General features: G+C 32.4%; 1 protein-coding gene across 4 annotated transcripts; it reads left to right on the top strand.

Moving 5' to 3' along the window:
- The first annotated feature begins 9,892 nt into the window (after positions 1-9,892).
- Positions 9,893-14,942, top strand: LOC116120570 (cilia- and flagella-associated protein 251-like). 4 transcript variants are annotated; one of them, XR_004126574.1, is made up of 6 exons: positions 9,893-10,041; positions 10,402-10,479; positions 13,129-13,400; positions 13,734-13,778; positions 14,253-14,360; positions 14,744-14,942. XR_004126574.1 is itself a non-coding variant. In XM_031406527.1 (5 exons), exons 1-5 carry the CDS (start codon positions 9,958-9,960, stop codon positions 14,825-14,827), a joined length of 393 nt encoding a protein of 130 aa, XP_031262387.1. In that variant the 5' UTR covers positions 9,893-9,957; the 3' UTR covers positions 14,828-14,942. The 4 variants fall into 4 exon arrangements, 3 of the variants coding, with proteins under 3 accessions (XP_031262387.1, XP_031262396.1, XP_031262380.1); XM_031406527.1 differs by lacking the exon at positions 13,129-13,400 and having other exon boundaries at positions 10,408-10,479; XM_031406520.1 differs by lacking the exon at positions 13,129-13,400 and having other exon boundaries at positions 9,896-10,041.
- The last annotated feature ends 375 nt before the right edge of the window (positions 14,943-15,317 follow it).

Genomic DNA, 15,317 nt, shown 5'->3' with positions numbered 1-15,317 from the left:
AAAGGTCCAACATAACTTTCTCTTCTTTTTATTATTATTTTTATTTCATATATTATAAAGTTCCGGTAATTATATTATTTAGTCATATTAGAAGAAAATGAGAGAAATAGCCTATGTTGAGAAGTCTCACTACATTGATTCGTGGGAAATAAATAAATGCATTTGCTTTATAAGGAAATAATTATTAAATTATAAGAATGAAATCAATTGCATGAGCTGTCACAAGAATCTGCTCAAACGTGTTTGCTAAACTCACAGCTGCTATACATGGCATGTATCTTTGCATGAGCTGTCCCATGGTTTTGTTGGCATATATCTTTGCATGAGTTGTCCTCCGTTCTTGACTGAGTGGAATTAGCTGGACCGTTGTCCGGCTGCATCACAATTGCAATTTCCATATTTGGTTTATACGTATTCGAATTTTCTATGTATCAATATTTTTTAGCGTAAATAAAAACTAGCCCCAATGTGAAAAGTTCACAAAATAGCCTGTTCAATTTCCTAATTTTGAGGAACGAAAATGCCCCCTAATTTCTCCAACTTCTATTCAAAACCCACCACAAATATATGTGTAGGAAATATATTGATTATGCTAATTATTTACTTAAAAACAAATAATTCATTATTGATTTTTTTTTCTCTTGTACTTCTTAATAGATAGAAGGTCAATCATCATTCATCATCCAAAAGCCGACCCCTACTCGGTATGTGTTAAAAATTATCATTTTTTGATTTATTATAAATTTACCACATATTAAGTGAGAATAATCCTTTTTTTTTTCCTTTTAATCCTATTCACTAACGAAAATGAATACAGTTGGGTCAGGGTTAGTCACTTACCAAAAAGTTCTCTATTTTCAAGATTCTTTTCTCAAAATTAGAAAAAAGAAATTGAATTATTTTTTAAGTAATATTAGTTAGATTTTTAAACCATAAAATATTAATGAAAATTTATATAATATTTTCCCAATAAACTATGCGCAACACTTTTTTCTTTCATTATAGACTTTTATTCTCAAAAAATAAAAAGAATTCATTTTAAAGGCATCAAAATAAAAAATCAAATTATTTTAGATTATTTTCGGGACAGCTTAAGGTTTGAAAGAAATTTTGATTTTCAATTTGTCTCAAGCAGCCAGAAAAGAACAAAGGGTGACAAAGGAGAAAGAAGAAGAAAAGAACAAAGGCAGACGCCAGAAGAAGACAAGGTCCAGCATAGCCTTTTTATCTTTTCATTTTTATTTATTTTCATATATATAAAGTTCTGTATCTGTTGAGCATAATTTTTTTTTTTAAATATGCTTTGGTAAAAATATTTATTTGATATATGTTTTAACTTAGATTTTATTATTATTTTTTATTTTATTTTTTTGGTGGAGGTAATTGTAAGGGCTAGTGAATCTTGATTTGATTTGAGAATGATGATATTTAGATGAAAGTATGCAAATTATTATTAAATTTATGGAATATTTTATCAAATTTATGACCTAAATGTTGAGTTCAGTTTTGCAGTGAGAAATATATATGATGAAAGTGAGAACTAATTTTGAAATGTACAGGTTGATAAGATCTACCCTAGAGACTTGAATATTATAGGGGGCAATGACCCAAGACAGTGGAAACCACTAGATAAAAGGTTAGAAAATCCCCCATTCTCTAATTATTATCGTCCAAATATATATATATATATATATATACTACCAAGGAGCCTTTGATATTACATGGGGCAATGTCGAAAAATACTGGAAACTACCAGCAGATAAAAAGTAAGAAAATCCCCCTTTCTCTAATTATTAAAGTCTATATATATAATTTTTTGATATTCCTCATGAACTATTAAATTTTATTGATTTAACAGTGAGAAGTAAAGTTAAAGGTAGTTATGACTTGGTAATTCAAGCATGATTTACTAGAGTTTTCTTCTTACAGTAGCGTATAATATCTATAAATCTGAAAAATCCCGCATATATTTCACTGCACAGGTCAACAGATCCTGCAGGGCTAATTAAGGTGAGTTGGCTTCAGGTAAACGGCAGCAAAAGAGTAAAAATTGGAAAGTCATATGAAATAAAGTTCAACATTTCTTTCACGGAAAATTCCTTTGGGTGGAAGGGAATCCCACTTTTTCTGATGGCTAAGATTGGGCAAAAGGGAAATTCCAAATATCATTTGATTAAGCCACTGGAGCAGGCTACACCTGGTGCTCAATTTTATATTCCTAAGCCTGAACACAAACAGTTCATCGTTCAAATTCCACCTGGTAAAAAAGGCGAGTCAGGTGAAGAGGACCTTTGGTTTGGTTTATATGAATGTTGGAATTCAAAGTGGAAGGGAGGATTGCGTATTCATTATGCAACTGTTGAAGAAGTAAGCGTGTCGAATTAAGCTTTGTTTGTGCTCAGCAATGTTGTCAAATAAATGGGGACTAGAAGACAAAAGATAAATTGGCATTTCCTGCACTGATAATGTTTGTTATATTGTACATATATTAATATATTAATAAAGTGGTGCTTCTAAATAGAGCTGGCTGTGCCAGCCCACCTTAAAAAAAAGGATGGTACAACTTACGGCACGGAAAAAAGTATGACATGACAAGGTTGACGATCATGAGGACCATGTCGTGGGCTTTAAAAAAAAGGCAGCCGGCACGACACAGCCACTCTAAACCCTAGCTGGCACGACACAGCATGATAAAAAATCAATTTTTTTTAATTTTTCATACTCTGATTCCCATCTTCATTATTATTCAGTATTTGTATTAATTAAAAAATATATATAATCACTATTAAATATAATAAAACAATGAAACATTAAAATATTAATTGAATTTCTATCCTTTTCTATTCTTATAATTAAATTATAAATACAAACTTAGAAATTAGCTTAAGAATTAATTTTAACAATTACATCTCTAATAGAAATACAAATATACAAATATAATACTATTATCTCAATTTTGATTCTACTTCACTCAACCTTCTTCTCCCCAACCTTTTGATATCCTTACATCTTGTGGTCAAAAAGATTTTCATCGAACCTTTGATTATGAATAGTTATGAAAAATCAGTTATTGAAGTTTTACTTCTCACTCAACATCTTTGTCTCTCTCATTTATAATCATATTGAAGAGTTTATGAAAGTGTTGAGTGGGTGTTTGAAGTGTCGAGTGAAATGGTTGGCAATAGCCATGCTTATGTTTCTGAAACTAGGGATTTTGAGTTAAAATGGTAAATAATATTAAAGATGTCAGAAGCTGAAGAAGAAGTAGTAGTAAAGAAGAAGAAGAAGAACAAAGAGGCAGAAGAAGCAGTATAAACTGCTGGAGACTGCCTTAGAGAAAGAAGAGAAACATAATATCAATTCTATGAATTTTGTATTATCTATAATGTTTTGTACAAAGATCAATTTATACAAGTATAAAAATCTGTAAAAGGCGAACATATATCATGCCTTAATATTGTAATCTCACATAATTAGGGATGTGATTAGCATGAATTATGCTATGTAATAATAACATAATATTTGTCATAATAACAAATATTAGTTTTCTTAATTAACAATATTCATATCTTCAAACTCCTCCTCAAGCTTGTGGTTTGTATATGTCATAAAAGCCAAGCTTGTGTAAGAGATATAAATGTTGTCTACTGCACAATGGTTTTGTAAAAATATCGGCTGGCTGTTTCGAAGTTCGAATGTGCATTATTTTAATCATCCCTTCTTGTATTTTCTCTCTGACGAAGTGGTAGTCAATCTCTATATGTTTTGTTCTCTCATGGAAAACTGGATTTGCCGCAATATCATTTGCTACCTTATTGTCACAATGCAACTGAACATGTCTTTTGACTTATACCTCCAAATCTCCTAATAATCCAAGGATCCAAGTAATCTCACATATAGTTTTTGCTGTTTATCTATTCAATAATATTATTGACAAAATAAAAATTACAGCAAGTCAATATGTTATTTTTCTCAAATATATCAGAAGTAGAGATGGAACAGAAAACTATTATTGATATTAATAATATCTAACATAGATAAATAAGAGTGCAAGGTGATGAAATGAGGGTCTAAAATGTTGAATGACAGCTTAATATTATTACACATAACTAAGCCAGATGTTGACACATACACATTGACATGAGCACTCTTATGTACAGCCAAATTACACAAACTACTGCTTAGAGGTGCCACAAGCCAATAAAATCATCATCATCATCATATTCTTCATCCACTAATAGCAGCTTCATTTTTCTCTCTCATCAAGCAATTTATGAGAAAAATTCTTAATTTTTGGTAGAAACGATTATCGATCTTAGCCCACCAATGGGTGATAGAACATCCTCATCTTATCATCATCATCATCATCATAATCTTCATCCACTCATAGCAGCTTCATTTTTTCTGTCCCACCAAACAATTTATGAGAAAAATTTGTAATTTTTGATAGAAACAATTATTGATCTTAGCCCACCAATGGGTGCTAGAATCATCACAGAATACCCAGAAATATGCAGCTTTGAAAGACAATGCATATATATGCATATTTATTATCCAAGATAAGCTAGATCTCTTTGGTTTGTGGATGGCAAGCCACATCACACAGGAGAGCTGAGAGCATAAAAGCATAACAAAATTTTAATTGACAGTATAAAAATTTACAAGCTTTTGTAGTTTGGAAATGTCTAAGACAATGCTTACAAAATATATTATTGGGGCGAAAGCAAGCCCTCAAAGAATCCAAGCAAGTAACCAAAGAAAGGAACACATATACCAACTGCCATTGTAAATGTTGAATTAACAAATATTAAAAGAAATTACTTTATTAGTTTGTATTCCCTGGAGAGAAAAAAGAATAGTTGGACATGTACTTACCAACATATGTACTTCAGGTAACAAGGCGAAGAAAGAAGGAAGGTGTGAAATGCAACTTCTTCACCAGAAAAGCTTCAAGCATATCGAACACAGGCATTGCAAATATCTGCAATTTCCCAAGCTAAGAGGAAGTAATGTTAAAACTTTTCCGAAATAATTCAGATATAAAAGTAAAACTCGACAGATGATGAAGACTAAAGTGACTATTGAATTATTGGACAATCACAAAATGTTACCTACAACAACAAGCCAAGTGGGTTTCTCTAATGTGATGAGGATGTTGTCATGGACATTGTTTCCGAAAATGTAGTAACCAACAATTGAGACTAGGAAGTAACACAAAGCTCCAACAATATATGCAACTGCTACTCCTTTCCACATTGGTCCTTTTGATGGATTCTCAAGAGTTAAGGGAATTGTTGCTTGGATCTTCAGAAATTGGGTGTTTAGTTTTTAACAAACAGTATGTGAAGCTGTTCTTAAGCATTTTGTGAATTCTGGTATCTTAACGGATTTATTTCTATATATTTACGTTTTGATGTAACAACTCCTCCAAGTTAAATAAGTTTTCCTTAGTCAGTGACGCACCTTGTCCTTGATACTAACTTAAATGAACTTGTTCTAAGTTTCTTTGCTTTCATGAACAGCGAAATAATTTTGTCAGCCAAGAACAATTTGTTTCGGGATGATAACAATTTATCCCTCAGGTTTGGTCTAATAACATTTTAGTCCTGTGGAATTTTAATATTAATGATTTGGTCCTGAGGTTTGTTACTGACAGACACAGACTAAAAATGTTACTGAAATTTTGTACTAGATTAAAGTGTTATTAAATCAAATACAGGGATGAAATGGGTATATCTTTATTTCATTTGTGACTCGTTCTGGCATGCTTCAAATAAAATACCAATTTGGGCCGGGATTGCCCGAGTTAGGCTCCATGTGTAACTAAAAAGTGAGGGTCTGGGCTCAGAGAAGGCTCACTGTCTTTATACCCTGGCCGGGCTTACCCGGGATTTTTGGCCTTGGATATGATTGATAATTATTAAATTTATTACTTATGGTCGCGTTGGATTTGACTTTAGGTACTCTTAATTTAATCAGGTGGTCTCTTAATTTAAATAGCAGTCATTAACGGTCAACGACGGTCAACTTGATAGTCTCTTTGGCCGTTGTTGACTATTAGATCTAGTCTTTTACGGCCGTCGACAGTCAGATCTGGCTTTTTCCGATCAGATCCATAGTAGATCTGGCCAGATCGACACACCACCACCTAGATTCGACCAGTCTGAATCGTAATGACAGATTCCAACCAGATTCTGATGGTGATGGCCGAAATCTGGCACTGTAGTGGTGGGGGTGTTTTTGTTATTTTATAAATTAGGTGTTTTGTAATTATTAACAAAGCCAATGATATTTTCGTCCACATTGTCCACTGTTTTGGGGTAAAATTGAATAGAAATTTGGATTACCGAAGTACTATTTTAATACCACCCTCCCCCCAGGTAATATTATTCCCAGTTATTTACCCCCTTTTTGCCACTGTTTTTTATCTTATTTTCCGGTAAGTTTTTATACCAAAATGCCAAACAGATAATCTGTTCAATTAAACAAACATTACCCTAGTTAAAAAATTTCAACGGATCCAAACAGGCCATATGGTTACAAAATAAATCTGATTTGGCAATACAAGTCATTATCCTCAGCAAGTAATCTCAGCCATTCAGTTTTTACGTACAAACTAACAGAAAGTTACAATTTCTGGACCGTATGATCTGCGGAAAAGTGAAAAATGCAGCCGTTTAATCTCTAATTCTTCTTTCCTTATATCTAAGTAATCTGCTACAGTATCAATACAGTAAATTAAAGGCAGCAAAACAATGCAGCTGCGCGCAGTAGCTTCAACTTCAAACAGCTGCAAGTACGATTACTTCAATCTTAATTTCAAAACGTACTTGCTTCCTTCTTTGATTGACACATTCTTCAACTTCAGCTGAGTTGCATTGCAGCTTGTTTACTGCACTCTTGCATTTTTAACAGAGAGCGGGCGGGGGTCTCAGGGGGGCAGCACCCTCGGGCCTGTAAGCGGTTTGGTTTATATAATGTATAGCCTGTAGGATTTTCTAAGGATTAGAACTCCTAATAGGGTTGGATGTAGGAAAAAAAAATCCTAGTTGTATTAAGTTTCTCTTCATAACTTAGCATATAAAAACATTATTTTCTTGTATGAGTGACATAACAAGTCATAATAAATACATTTATTGTAACAGAAAAAGTGAGAAAATATTTCAATAAACCAAGATAAATAGCGTATATTTCTTTTTCTTTACTAGTTGGATATTTATTTATGGTTATTTGTTTCTTTGATTCCAAACACTTTTTAGTTCTTTCAGTATGTAAAATTGGCTGTGGGAAGGAGATTTTCTATTATTTGTATGGCTAGCAATGAAGCATGACATCTCTGTGATGGGATGGGGTAGTGCTTTATGGACTATTTAGAGCATACTGTATATCAAATTCTAACCTAACTAGTTCTTTACAATCCTACTGCTGAAGATGAAAATTTCTTGCTTCCTGCTTGAGATTGCTATGCAGTATGGCGCACTGTTAATAGGTTACTTTGACTCATGCAATATGCTTTTGTGATTACTGTTACTTGATCATTCAATACCTGTTTTTTTCATTGCGACAGGTGTTTAATGAACCAACAGATGTGCAGCATCCCATTATGGAAATGACCACTCGTGCTAAACTTAGTTGCTTGAGTTGGAGCAAGTATACAAAAACTCACATTGCTAGCATTGATTACGAGGGGATAGTAACTGTTTGGGATGTAACGACTAGTCAGGTATAGTTATTAGCTATATCTTTCTTTTAGCTTCAGTACACCACATGCTCATGCTTTTCGATTAAACCTGCATTTATTATCATCAAATGTCCTCTTTCAATTATTTCTGGTTTTTTATCCATATGAGTTACGCTTTCTCTTAATTTTTCTACTGGATTTTTGCATAAATGTGCACTGACATTTTTTATCTAGAGCTGACTGTAGATATTCTTCCGAAAGAGTATGATTTGAGAAATGTTAGCCAGCCACTTTACGTGTTCAGCGGTCGCAGGAAAGCTGTTTCATATGTGACATTATACTGTTATTTGATTGCTGTTCCTTTGATTTCAAGGACCGATAAAGTTATCNTTAAACATATTATTGATAATATATCGTATTAAATTCGTATACATCTATATCGTATTTTTTTCGTATTCGAATTTTATAATCGAATTTTTACAAAGGTATTTTTTATCATCTGTCGTATCATACCCATAAAATTCTCGTACCCTTTTTTTGTCGTACCCGTATTTACTAACTAGGGACAAAGTATGTAGTTGATCTTAGTGTTAAGTAAAGTTTATAGAAAGTATTTATCATAAGAGTGATTATATGTCGGAACTAGGTTTATTATAGGAAAATAAGTTAAACCAAAATTTTCTTTATAATCAAATTCTAACGACTAACATAAAAACAACTATAAATTAGAATATTAAGTTAAAATCTTACCTTTATATGTGTAAAATTATTATTAAAAAAAAGTAATATAAAACTGATACTATTTGTGGCTTCTCCAGAACAACAAGCTTTGAAATATTAATCAAATATAAATATATTAAAATAACTCTGATTATCCTATAATGGAACCAATTCACTGTGGTAACAACTCTATTATTGAACAAGTTAGCATTGTTAGAAAAACTAAGCTGTAACTTGAAATTTTATTTGATAGAAAAACCAAACATTACAATTCACATGTACAATATAAATATAAATTATAGCTTATAATTTAAATTTATACCAATTCCTCGTGATTTATAAATTATAAATACATTTTTAGTTGTTATAGCTTCTCTCCCATAATCACTTGTTCCATAAACTATCACTTTAAATATTTTTGAGAAACACTTTTCATACATGATTATAGAAGAAGTGGGTTATAATAATTTTTTTTTATTTTTTATTTTTTATTTATATAAAATAGGCTTTTGTAGCTTTTAGGATTAGAAACTGCGTTGTTTAGTTAAAATACCCTTCACATAAAATATACAATATAAATTTAAATAAAAACTTAATTATTTTATTTATAAATTTAAAAATATTAAAACGGTAAGAAGTTGTCAATCAACGCTGATCAACAAATCAACAAGAGTAAAAGAAAATTAACATTTTTTTTTATTTTAAAGTAAAAGATCTGGTGGTGGTCCAGGCCAAGATCTGGTGGTCGGTCAATCGCAACCAAGCCACCACGCCGGTACCGAGCAACCTAGATCGCCGGAAGCCAGAGACCCGCTGCAAATCCAGCCACCCAGATCGTATAAGCCAGTCGCCGTCCATGTTTGTGTCCAACTTTAATTTTTCTGTTTCTTCAACGACTTACTCTCTAAGATGGGGGTAATGTTGGGTGTTTCTGAAATTAAGGGGGAAAAGTTAATTTACGATAGTTTAGTGGTGACAATGTGATTCATCCATAAAACTAGTGTAAAATAAAATAATGTTCTCCTCGTTGACTGTTGCCATTTGACAAGTCAATTTTCCTAATTAATGTAAATCAATCAAGAAGACAATTTAATCCTTCGTTTACTTTAATATTTACATAAAACTTTTGACATATAAAAATAATTAATAATATTTTTATAATACTTTATTATGTAACTATTTAAAAGCATTTCAAGTTATTATATTTTTCTTTCCTGTTTTAACAAAATAAGTGAATTTACGAATTAATTACGGAAATACAAAAATTTATTTCACATTTAACAACAAAAAATATAAAAAAAATCAATTTTAAAAATAAAATCTATTTCTAACATGAATTTGTCTCATTGAGGGAGAAAAATGACTTTGAGCAGAGACAAGGACATGACAGCTGTAAAAGGGCTGACAACTCTGGGGTTTGCTGAAAGGTTATATGAGTCTTTAACAGGGAGTATAAATGTTAATTTTTTAAAACTCATGGACCTTAACGATATAGTTTTCCTGAAAAGTTGTATAAATCAAGTCTCGATGATTGAAAGAGGACGATTATTTTCAAAATGAGCAAATTATTTGGAAGGATGAAAGACTGGCCTGTCAGGAGGGCTACGGATAACAAGAAGGGTGAAGAAGAAAAACAAAAGGTGCTCTCTCTCTCTCTCTCTCTCTCTCTCTCTCTCTCTCTCCCTTGTATATCTAAAGTTTCTTAGATGAAAGTTTTTGTTTTAATTAACTAAGATTATTATTATTGTGGAAATTGTAAGGATACTGAATCTTGATTAGATTGGAGCATAATGATATTTGGAATTAAAAAAAAAAAACTATTATAATATTTATGATATACATGTTGAGTCTTAGAATTCTTGGATCTGGGATCTAAGGGCTTTTTTCTTTTAATTAAAAAAAAAAATTACTGCACCAATTATGTCTAAATATTTTATTATGTATTAGATTTTTTTTTTTTTTTTTTTTTTTATGATTTTACCTTAATATTGAGAGTACAGGAACATCAAAAAGAAGAAGAGAAGAAAGGGAATCACGCCAAAGATGACAAGCTAAAAGGATCAGAGAAAGAAAAAAAGGTCCAACATAACTTTCTCTTCTTTTTATTTTTAATTTTATTTCATATATTATAAAATTCTACAGTAATTATATTATTTAGTCATATTTTAGGGTGTAAAATAAAAACTAGTCCCAAAGTGAACAGAGTCCCACAAAATAGCCTTGTTCAATTTCCTAATTTTGAAGAATGAAAATGCCCTCAACTACATGTTTTTTTAACTTTTTCTTCAAAACCCAAGAGGTTGGTCTAGCAGTTGGGGAGGTTTGCTGTTTCATTGGCTTCTTGGATTTGAACATTGGAATCACTTATCACATTGTGACTTACTTGATCCTTAGGGCTTGTAAAGTGTTCAATGAATTTCGAAGATTAGTCGAGGTATGCACAAGTTAGTCCAGACACCCTGATTATCAAAATATATATACAGAAGAATCTCTCTATAGTGATTATAAATAAGAATAAACTTCAAGTTGTAATAAGTTATAATTTGTCTAGATCCCTTTTTAAGAAACTTACCTCTACATAGTAATAAGTATCTGTATATTGCACAAAGTATATGTTATGATACATTAAAGGTTTAAGAGGAAATATAATATTTATCTAAAGTTATTTGGGACAATAATTGATGCTTTAGAGTTGTTATCACATATTTAAACTTGCGGGTACATAATGACTCACCAGCATGGACACTTTCTCATTGAAGCCAAAATATTTCTAGGTTCTCAAGCATGCTTAGAGCTTCTTAACATGAAACTTTTTGTATTTAGTACTATCATCCTCATGATTATCTCTTTCCCCTTCTTGTCTAATTGCAACCATGATTTCACTTGTTGGAGTTGGGCCTAACTCCTCACTCAAAATGCCTTATTGAGTGAGAGGATTGCCCACTCTTTTAAACCCATTGGCTTGAGCGTGCCTAGTCGATATGGGATCTCCAACACTCCCCCTCACAGTCAAGCTCATATGGTCCACTTATCTATGAATAGAGGTAGTTTGACAGCCCACCGCTGGTCAATCACTCAGCTTGGGGCTGACTTTAATACCACTTGTTGGAGTTGGGTCTAACTCCTCACTCAAAATGCCTTATCGAGTGGGAGGATTGCCCACTCTCATAAACCTATTGGCTTGAGCGTGCTTAGTCCATATGGGATCTCTAACAATTTCTTCTTCAGATAAAACATACATGATTTGTTACTTATTTGGATGATTGAGGAAGACATTAATATCCATTCGATAGTGCATACTTTACCTCTATATCACTTGTACTAAGGAAAACTAAGTCAAAATAATAATTTTTATAACTACAACTCTATTAAGTTATAACCTCCTCATAGTAATAAAATTAGTTTGGTATGGTTGGGGATTTTGAAAATTGAAGGATATACAGAGTTAGCATGAGCTTGATGTTGTCTCAATATAATGAGTTAGTAGGGCTTCATGCCTAGCCACCATAGGTAAGTGCCAATCCCATGAAAACATACCAAGTTGGCAAGTCCTAGATGTCAGCTCGTTATACCAAGCTGGTTGGGCTTTATGCGTAACTACTATAGGTGGGTGTAATCAAATGAGATTTACTTAAAGGGTGGTTTTACTTTGATACCAATTTTAACAACTACAAATGGGTAGAACTTACATTAAAAATCAGTTTGTAAGGGTAGGGACAAGCAAATTTTTCAATGGACTCGAAACCGTTGGATACCTGGTTTTTGGTTTCGATTCCTATCCGAAACTGACATTGTACAGGTCAATTCCAGTTCCCAAATTTAAGGAATCAGAACTGGAACCGACTTGAGAACTGGAACTGGGTACCTAGTTTGGAACCAGGTCAAGAACCTAGTGGCAACTCTGTAATTTCAGCAAGTTGGGGCATATACGAAATTTTGAATTATGGTTTCTTCACTTTCTTTTATTCTTCGTCCTTTTCAGTTTGTCTTTAGGGTTCAGGGGGAAAAATTCTCTCAACTTTTTCTCTTTATTCTTAATCTCTGCCTGCGCTTGCGCCAGCCATTTCGGGTGACCAATTGTTGCCTCTCGGTTCCTATTTGTTGTTTTAGTCCACCTTTTCCTAGTTCCCACTACGTCGTTGCAGTTTTCTGTGTATTTCACCGCTTCACAACTTCCTCTTCACGTCTGCCTCATGCATCGCATGACTGTGCTTACACAAGAGAAACAGTCTTTCAATTGTTGAGTCTCATTCGCACCTATCTTGCCCATTGTGCGATCGATCATGCTTGCATTTATGTGATCTATCTCGCCTCTATCACTATCGCAAAATTGCTTGTGCCTCCTCGCTTGCAATCTGCACTGTCGCTGTGCGTGCCATCAACCATTAAAACCACCATCACATGCCATCACCTGCCCCGCGACTATCTCTCCAAATAGTCGTGCCATCGCACACTATCTCCCATCCAAACAACCGTCGTCTCCGCCTTCCCATTGCTGAGCTCCATCTCACCTTCACTTTGACTGATTGAGTTTGATTTTGATTTTGGTTGATTTTTTAGTGGAGTTGTTTGGTTGTTTGACTATGAACAGAACAATACGTATCTGGAACTAGAACCTACTCGACAGGTTCCGGTTCTGGTTCCTAAGGTTTAAAAACCAAACAGTACTGATTTTGATGTGTGGTTTTACTTTCAATTCTTGAGATTTGTACTGGGTGCCCAAACAGGCGAATTGAAGACAAGAAGGTAGTGGTTGATCTCAAGATGTGAAGGTGTACGCACTTCGGGAGGGGAATCTCAATTGAGAGGACTTGAGATATGGCACCAAATGTGGATGTATCTGTTTAGCTAACCGGCTATAAAAAATAAATGGGTGTAGATATGTGATTGTGGAAGGGAGTAGGACGGGAGTGATGGCCCCTTTTTGCCAATGAACGACGAGCCTATTCTTGGACATACGTTATACTTGACCGACGTTGGCTCCATACCCAAGAATAAGGTGTATGGTGCTTTCTCGTTCAATAGTTATTAATGCATATAGCAAGTTATTTCTTAGTGATGTGAAACTATTAAGATCGTTAGTTAGCATTAGTGAATAGGATTAAAAAAAAAAAAAAAAAAAAGGCATTACACTTGATCTGTCTTACATGTAGTGAACTAATAAATTAAAATCAACAAATGATGGTGTTTTTTTTTTTTTAAAAAATAAACAGCAAGATAATAGAATCGGATCATTCACCATACTGTTCAACATTAAATTATCTTATACTATTATTTACTTAAAAACAAATTAATTCATTCTTTATTTTTTTTCTCTTTTATTTCTTAACAGCTAGAGGGTCAATCATCACCCCAGGAGCCGACCCCTACTACTCCGGTATTGTTTCAACATTTAAATTATCATTTTTTGATTTTATTATAATTTACCACATATTAAAGTGAGAATAATCCTGCCTTTTTTTTTTTTTTTTCTTTTAATACTATTCACTAACAAAAAATAAAATGCAGTTAGTGTGAGGGTTCGTCACTTACCAAAAAGTTCTTTACTTTTAAGATTCTTTCATCAAAATTGGAAAAAAAAAAAATTGAATTATTTTTTAAGTAATATTAATTAGATTTGTAAACCTTTATCAGCTGGTATCCTAAGCCATCCATAATAAAATTTTATATTAATATTTTTCCAAAAAAGTATACACAACATTTTTTTTCTTTCATTATAGAGTTTTATTCTCAAAAAACAATAAAGAATTTATTTTAAAGGCGTCAAGACGAAAAATCAAATTGTTTTAGACTATTTTCGGGACAGCCTCAAAGGTTTGAAAGGAAAATCTGATTTTCAATTTGTCTCAAGAGGCGAGAAGAAGAAAAGAGCAAAGGCAAGAAGACAGAAGAAGCAGAGACAGAAGAAGCAGAGATACCAGAAAAAAAGAACAAAGGCGAGAAGACAGAAGAAAACAAGGTCCAACATAACTTTTTTTATCTTTTCATTTATATTTATTTATTCGTATATTATAAAGTTCTATATCTTTTGATCATAATTTTTTTTTTTTTTTTTAATATGCTTACATGAAAGTATTTTATTTTATTTTAATTGATACATGTTTTAACTTAGATTAATGTTCCTTTTCTTTTTTTAGTTTTTTTTTTTTTTTTTGGTAGAGGTAATTGTAAGGGTTAGTGAATCTTGATTTGATTTCAGAATGATGATATTTAGATGAAAGTATGCAAATTATTACTAAATTTATGGAATTTTTTATTAAATTTATGACCTAAATGTTGAGTTTAGGTTGTATGGTGAGAAATATATATGATGAAAGTGAGAACTAATTTCGAAATGTACAGGGTATAAAAATCTTTCCTAAATACTTTGATATTACGTGGGGCGACGACACAAGATACTGGATACGACCGACAGATGAAACGTGAGAAAATCCCCCTTTCTCTAATTATTATCGTCCAATATATAGAATTAGTTCTCTGCACATTAATTGTTCATATGGAATATTGCCATCGAATTTTCTATTTAATGCATTTTTTACTGTTTGGCTAAATACTTTCGGTAAAACGTCTATAAACCTTTCTTTGCAGTAGGGTTTTTTATAGTTTGTTCTAGTGTAAAATTTTGATAAAAACGTATTTTTATACCATTTAAGATCTGTCATTATAGGACATCTTAAATTTGATAATATTTTTTATGATCTTTTTTGAAAACTAGTGAGAGGTCTACTATAAAGTTTTTAGTTATTGCATAAATTAAAGTTGCTACAACATCTTCTTCTTCATATTCATGCTGCATGATTTATTAGCGTTTTCTTCATACAGTAGTGTATATTATCTATAAATCTGAAAAATTCGGCATATATTTCACTGTACAGGTCACCTACAGAGCTAAAGAAGGTGTGCTGGCTTCAAGTAA

This window comes from Pistacia vera, unplaced genomic scaffold (assembly GCF_008641045.1).
Source record: "Pistacia vera cultivar Batoury unplaced genomic scaffold, PisVer_v2 Contig126, whole genome shotgun sequence".
Taxonomy (NCBI): Eukaryota; Viridiplantae; Streptophyta; class Magnoliopsida; order Sapindales; family Anacardiaceae; genus Pistacia; species Pistacia vera.
Note: the sequence above shows the minus strand (reverse complement) of the source record. Positions and strands in the feature narration are given on the sequence as shown.